The sequence below is a fragment of the Chrysochloris asiatica genome, unplaced genomic scaffold (assembly GCF_000296735.1).
Source record: "Chrysochloris asiatica unplaced genomic scaffold, ChrAsi1.0 scaffold01150, whole genome shotgun sequence".
Lineage (NCBI taxonomy): Eukaryota > Metazoa > Chordata > Mammalia > Afrosoricida > Chrysochloridae > Chrysochloris > Chrysochloris asiatica.
This window is the reverse complement of record NW_006409668.1, coordinates 37,738-44,981: the sequence shown is the minus strand read 5'-3', so window position 1 is coordinate 44,981 and position 7,244 is coordinate 37,738. Positions and strand designations below refer to the sequence as shown.

At 54.9% G+C, this 7,244-nt stretch overlaps 1 protein-coding gene and 1 pseudogene across 1 annotated transcript; both read left to right on the top strand.

The window, feature by feature from the left end:
* Positions 1 to 52: 52 nt before the first annotated feature.
* On the top strand, positions 53 to 547 carry LOC102837081 (annotated as a pseudogene).
* A 1,386-nt stretch (positions 548 to 1,933) lies between these two features.
* On the top strand, positions 1,934 to 6,434 carry LOC102836707 (aldehyde dehydrogenase family 16 member A1-like; the record flags this gene model as incomplete). The annotated part of the gene is made up of 11 exons (XM_006878023.1): positions 1,934 to 2,171; positions 2,260 to 2,337; positions 2,545 to 2,726; positions 2,808 to 2,960; positions 4,115 to 4,300; positions 4,476 to 4,571; positions 4,715 to 4,851; positions 5,013 to 5,118; positions 5,184 to 5,314; positions 5,735 to 5,902; positions 6,185 to 6,434. Coding segments are annotated over exons 1-11 (1,725 nt in total), but the record flags the coding sequence as incomplete, so codon positions are not given.
* Between the last annotated feature and the right edge of the window lie 810 nt (positions 6,435 to 7,244).

Below are 7,244 nucleotides of genomic sequence, written 5' to 3'. Positions count from 1 at the left end.
GACAGACAAATAGTGAAGCTCTTAGGAGCCAGGGAAAGGGTTTTTTACGAAGATGGTATCGAAAACCAAGAAGGAAGCCCCTGTCCCTCCCAAAACTGAAGCCAAAGCAAAGGCAGTGAAGGCCAAGAAGGCAGTGCTAAAAGGCGTCCACAGCTACACAAAAAAGAAGATCCACACATCACCCACTTTCCTGTGGCCCAAGACACTGAGGCTCCGAAGGCAGCCCTAATATCCTCGGAAGCGCGCCCCCAGGAGACAATAGCTGGACCACTGTACCATCTTCCAATTCCCTCTGAATACTGAGTCTTCCATGAAGAAGACTGCAGATAACAACACACTGTGTCCATTGTGGAGGTCAGGGCCAACAAGCATCAGATTAAACAGGCTGTGAACAAGTTCTGGGACGTTGTCGTCACCAAGGACCAAGGTCAACCCCTTGACTAGGCCTGATGGAGAACAGAAGGCCCATGTTCCACCGGCTTCTGACTAGGGTGCTTTGGATGTTGCCAACAAAACTGGGAGCATCTCAACTGAGTCCAGCTGGTGAATTCTAAATAAAACTTTTTCAATGCAAAAAAAAAGAAAAGCTCCAGGGAAAGACTGGTGCCAAGACACATGGCGCTCTCCAAGGACTGCTGGGTCTGCTCACGCTGAAAGGGAACAAGGACCTTTGTCCAGAGCCAGCATTCTGAATTAGGACTCCTAGCCTCCTAAACAGTGACCTGGTATGGTGCTGTAGGATAAGCACTGGACTGCTAACTGCAAGATTGAGGGTTCAAACCCACCAGAAACCCTGTACGGGGTTGCTCAATGGCAGTTTACAACAACAGTCTCCTGAGCTGACAGAGAATCCATTTCAGCTTCTTAAAGCCATCCATTTGTTAAAGCCATCCACTGTGGCATTTCCGTGATAGCATCGCTCAGTAGCCTGTGAAAGCCATCCACTCGTGGCATTTCCTTGATAGCATCGCTTAGTAGCCTGTGAAAGCCATCCACTCGTGGCATTTCCTTGATAGCATCGCTCAGTAGCCTGTGAAAGCCATCCACTCGTGGCATTTCCATGATATCATTGCTCAGTAGCCTGTGAAAGCCATCCCCTGTGGCATTTCTGTGATAACATCGCTCAGTAGCTAAGAAAGAACCCCTAGGTGGGCAGACACTCAAAATGCCCAGTGGCTGCGACAGTAGGCACAAACATATCCGTGATGGTGATGATGGTGCGGGACCAGGCAGTGTTTCCTTCTGTGGTGTGAGGGGTCGCCATGCGTTAGTGATGCGGTTATTGCATCCAGCTTGCCTTTGGGGCTTTAGTGGCTGGAAACCCAATTCTTACTTTCTCGTGGCATAGCTGTCCTTTCTTAGGGGCTCTCTGGGGCTCGGATTCTCAGTAGTTCATTGAAGTTGATGGATCCCCAAGCCCATTTCTCAGCATGGTTTTGGGAACCAGACCCAGTTTCCTCCATCTCAGGGGGTTCACAGGTGACCTTTTGACAACACCCTGAGGGTTTGAATGCTTCCCATACCACACCATGGAATTGATACCGACTCATGGTGCCCTTGTGTGTCCTGGGGCAGCGCTGCAGGATAAGCACTGGACTGCTAACCACAAGGTCCGTGGTTTAAATCCACCAGCCCCAGCCACTCCATGGAAAACCTATACAGGGTCACTGTGCGATGGCAACATGGTGCCCCCACATGTCAGAGTAGAAATGTGTTCCACAGGGTTTCAATTATTGATTTTTCATAGTAGATCACCAGGCTTTTCTTCTGAGGCACCTTTGGCTGAGCTTGAACCTCTGTTTGGTTAACAACCAAGTGTGTTAAGTCCCCCAGGGACTACAAGCCTTCTGCCCTTGGAAAATGGTGTCCGATGCCCCAGGGGCTCATGGGAATGGTAGTCCTAGGATATGGAGTACATTCAATGCAGTGGGCAATGAAGTCTAAAGCCGAGGAGCTGTTGGGAAATGGCCATCCCCCTTACTCTTGCCGCAGGCTGGCCAAGAATGTCCAGAAGCACCAGCAGCTGTTGTGGACCCTGGAGTCCTTGGTTACTGGGCGGGCTGTACGAGAGGTCCGAGACAGGGATGTCCCACTGACCCAGCAGCTGCTACAGTACCACGCAGACCAAGCACACTCCCAGGAAAAGACGATGGCTGACTGGGAGCCCATGGGTAAGAACCAGGAGTCCCAGCTGCCAGCCCATGCCCCCCTCCCCATGTCCCAGGGGTACCAGCCCAGCCCCCTCTGTTTCTCTGGCAGGGGTAGTTGGCCTCATCCTGCCACCCACATTCTCCTTCCTTGAGATGATGTGGAGGATTTGCCCTGCTCTGGCTATGGGTGAGTGATGGGCAGGGCCTGGACTTCTGGGTGTGAGGGAGGAGGGGGCCGGGCGGGGAAGGAACTTCTGGGTCTGAAGGAAGAGGGGGCCCGGGTCGGGGACTTCTGGTTCTGAGGGAGAAGGGGTTTGGGTCAGGGACTCCTAGGCTTAAGGGGGACAGGGCTATGGACCTGGATTTCAGAGCCTTGACCAACCCCCTTCCCCAGGCTGCACTGTAGTGGTCCTCGTGCCCCCGGTCTCCCCCACGCCCCTCCTCCTGGCTCAACTGGCAGGCGAATTAGGCACCTTCCCAGGAATCCTCAATGTGCTTATGGGCTCCACCCCACTGGGGCCTGTCCTGGCCTCCCAGCCTTGCGTCCAGAAGGTGGTCTTCTGTGGAGCTGTTGAGGTAGCTTCAGGGCTGGGAGTGGGGTGAACACAGTTGGGGGTAAAGGCTGCTACCCCAGGTAAACCCTCAGGGGTCTTACAGGAAGGACGTGCCCTTCGGCGGACCCTGGCGGGCCACGGCGTCGAGCTGGCCCTGGCGCTGGGGACAGAGTCGCTGCTGCTGCTGGCAGACACAGCGGACGTGGATTCCGCCGTGGAGGGTGTTGTGGATGCAGCTTGGTCAGACCGAAGCCCGGTGAGACCCCCAAGACCCCCACGTCTGGGGCTCTGTGTCTGCCCACATTTTCATTTTCCCATCTTCCTGTCCCCAAACTGCCTTTATACCATGGATTCTCCAAGACCCCTGATCCCCTTGACTTAATTTGTCCTTTTATTTCAATTGTGAAATATACATAACAAAACATTCGCCATCACACCTCTTCTTCCCAGGCATAAATCAGTGTCCTAAAACCCACTCACCATTCACCCTATAGGTTCAGATATCACCTCTAACCTTGTCCAAATTTTTTCATCACCCTTGAGACTCAAGGAGCCCTGGTGGCTCAGTGGTCAAACACCCAGACGTGATTTGAAGCCACCAGCTGTACCATGGAAGAAAGACCTGGTGATCTGCTCCCATAAGCTGACAGCCTAGGAACCCCTGTGGGCAGTTCTACTCTGTCACGTGGGGTCAATCTATTTCAGGGCACTTAACAATGACAGGGAGTCCTGGTGTGGCACTGTGCGTTAATGTGCCAGACTGCAAAGCCATTTGAACCTCAGGGTCGGCAGTTCAAGCTCACCAACTGCTCCTCAGAAACCCTATCTAGAGTCGCTATTGGTCAGAACTGACTCAATGACACTTCACAATAACAACAATGACAGACACATCGCCTCAACTCCCTGAACCTCCAGGCCCCTGGTGCCCCTGGTCTCAGCCAGCCTAGATTTCCTTATTCCTGGTTCTGTATTGTGTTGTGAAATGCCGTCAAGTCAGTTCCAATTCATAGCGACTCTGTATAGGGTTTCTCAGGAGTGGGTGGTGAGTTTAAACCACCGACCTTGTGGTTCAAACTGACCTTATCGTCTGTGCTTATCCAAAATGCCTCCCCAGGCCTCCCCCTGGTTCTGTAGGACTACACTTTTCTGAGCATCTAGGTCCCTGGTTTTCCACATACCATCTTAGCTCTACAAATAGCCAAGTTCTTGTGATGCCACATCTAACCTGACAGTTATCTGACAAGGATCCCTGACAGTTTCTGGGGTCTTCAGCCCCTTCTCCATGACCAACCTCAGGCACGTTCCTTCCTGCTCTGTGTGGGGGTATCCCCAAGTCTCAGCCCTTGTGGGGAGCTGATTCCCCCACCTGGGCCCTGAGTTTGCCCATTCTGACACCACTTTTCCTAACAGGGGGGCCTGAGGCTCCTTGTCCAGGAGTCCATGTGGGACGAGACCACGAGGCGGCTCCAGGCACGGATGAGGCAGCTGCGGGCTGGCCGAGGACTGGATGGAGCCGTGGACATGGGGGCTCGAGGGGCAGCCTCACTTGCCCAGGCCCAGCACTATGTTCACAAGGCCCAGAGCCAAGGGGCACAGGTACGCCCGGGGGCGTGAACTCCTGGCTCTGAGGGAGTTGGTGCTGAGAGTCTGGTGTCTTGGGTCCCAGGCTTCACCCAGTCTAAGGGAGGAAGAAGGTAGAGTTTGGATTCCTGGCTCTCAGGGAGGAGGCAGCTGGAGGGAGACTTCTAGAAATAATTCTCTTTCTCTCCAGGTGTTCCAAGCTGGCGATGTGCCCACAAACAGCCCGTTCTTCCCCCCGACCTTGATCTCTGACCTGCCTCCAGCCGCCCCTTGTGCCCAGTCTGAGGTGAGCCCTTTAGGATGGGAGTTCCTATGCTGCTCTCAGCCAGACATAGGCAGCCCCCCAGCGTCCTCCAGAAACCCCTGGGGCGGCGAGTCTCCTGGTCTGGGGGCTGTGGAGCTTGTCTCAGCACTTGTTTCTGATCCCAGGTTCCCTGGCCTGTGGTTGTGGCCTTCCCGTTCCGCACGACCAAGGAGGGCCTGGCTCTGGCCAATGGGATGTTCCAGGGAAACAGCGCCAGCGTGTGGAGCGAGAGGCTGGGGCAAGCACTGGACCTGGGCTACGGGTCAGTCACCTCCCTCAGAGCACAGAGGGCTGCTGGGATGCACAGCTGTCACTCTCTGTCGTGATGACTTCCTTCTCTCTGGGTCTCTGTCCCTGTGTCTCTCTGCCCTCTCTAATCCTTCCCACTTTCCTTTTCTCTCTCTGGCTCTGTCTCTCCTGTAGGCTCCAGGTGGGCACAGTCTGGATCAATACCCACGGCCTCAGCGACCCTGCAGTACCTGTGGGTGGAAGCAAGACGAACGGTTCTTCCCAGCATGGGGGCCTAGATGTGAGTGCACCTCATCACCCTCCCCCAGGCCCACCTGTGGCCTCTTGACACTGTCCCCTTCACAGGGCTGTTACGAGTATCTGAGGCCCACAGCACTCCCTGCCCGGCAGCCCTACCTGTCTGAGAGTCTGAACTATGACACCTTTGGCCTTGCTATCCCCTCCTCCCAACCAGCTGAGCCTGAAATGCAGCCCAGGTAAGCAGTTACAGGGGTTGCACCTCCCAGAATCCTTGGGGCCAGGGGCCAGTTGATCTGGGGCTGTGTCTGGCTTCGCCTGGGCTGGAGGGCTATCTTGCTGGGTATTGCTTCTGGCTCATATGCTCTCACCTTCTGAGGCTGCTAGGAGTCTCTGTTCTCACCAATGCCTATCTGGGCCCAGAGGCTCAAGGGAGCAGGGGCCTGGGGTCCCCCAGAGACTCAGGGAGCTGAAGTGTGGAATTGCATGGAGGCATCTGGCAGCAAGGGTCTGGGGTCTCCACCAGTTCATGGGAACAGGTATTTGCAGAGCCCTGCTAAGGCTCATGGCAGCTGAGGTAGTTCATCTAATGGGATGGAGCATGGGGTTAAAGCAGACTCTGATCCCAAGACCCACCCTCACCCCTTGCCCCACCCTAGCCCAGTGCCCCGCTATGGGCTCTTTGTTGGGGGCCGTTTCCAGACCCCAGGAGCCCAGAGTTCCAGGCCCATCCGGGATCACTCTGGCAAGCTCCAGGGCTACGTGGCTGAGGGTACAGCCAAAACCATCCAAGATGCGGTGCAGGCTGCTCATCAGGCCACCTCTGGGTAAGTGGAGTCACACAGAATACCTGGGGTCGTGGGGTGGCAGAGAGGGTAGTCTAGGACCCCAAAGTACTGATGGGCTGTGGTGCTGAGCTCCCAGGGTGGGGGCTGATGGCGTGTGGCATGTGGACCCCAAGGAGGTAGGATCCAGCCCCTCATCCACACCCTGGGGACAATGGGCCATGGGGTGTAGACCCCCAGGGTAGGGACTGTGGAGAGAGGTGGGCACCTTGGAAGAGCCAGGACTAGGCTGCTGACCTCCCTATGTGCTCCATCTGTACACAGCTGGGTGGCCCAGTCACCAGCTTCCCGGGTGGCCGTGCTCTGGGCCTTGGCGGCTGCATTGGAAAACCACAACTCTGCCTTGGTCTCGATTCTGGAACGTCAGGGAATGAAGCCTGAGGCCGCCAAAAAGGAGCTGAAACTAAGCATGGAGCGGCTTCGGGAGTGGAGGAGCCCCCAGGCCCAGGGCCAAATCCTGCAGGTAAGAGGGGTCTGTGGCGGTGGGCGGACAGGACAGACAGTCCTGCACAAGGTTCGAAACAAGGGACTGAGACAGGCCTCAGGGTCCAGGCTCAGCTCCACCCCTCACCATGCATGAATGATCATTCCAGGTTTTGCCTTTGTACTTCAGTTTTCTCATCTGTGAATTGGAGCTACATCCATCCTATGCCATAGAAGTGGTGGTGGTGGTGGTGGTGATTAAGTGTCATAGAGTCAGTTCCAACTCACAGCGACTCTGTAGAGGGTTTCCAAGGATCGGCTGGTGGGTTTAAAGTGCCGACCTTGTGGTTAGCAGTCCAGTGCTGATCTTACAGAGCCTTGAGTTGGAGCCTTTTGATGACAGTTAACAACATTTCCCTGGTGGCTCTGTAGGGTCGCTGACCTTGCGGATTATACCCTGCGTTCATACATCTTACCTTTATTCTGACTGGATGAGGATCAGTATGAATCCAGTTTCCACTTGAAAGACATTATACCCCAGGCTCCATAATCCTTGCTGTCAGCCAACCTAGAGACATACTCTTGCCAACCTCTAGCCACCTAGGGCCGACTTGGAGTTCACAAGTATCAAAAGCTAAATGTACAGCTCAACCCCCGTGACTCAACGGACAGCCAAGCAGTGGGCAGTCCTATGCCCAACCAAACCCACTGCCAGGGCGCTCATTTCCGACTCGCAGTGACCGTATACAGGGTTTCTGGGACTGCCAGTCCTTATAGGAACAGAAAGCCTCGTCTTTCTCCCATGGAACAGCTGCTGCATTTGAACTACTGACTTTGCAGTTAGCAATCCAGTACTTATCCTGCAGCACCACTAAGGTTCCTTGGACAGTCCTATAGCGTG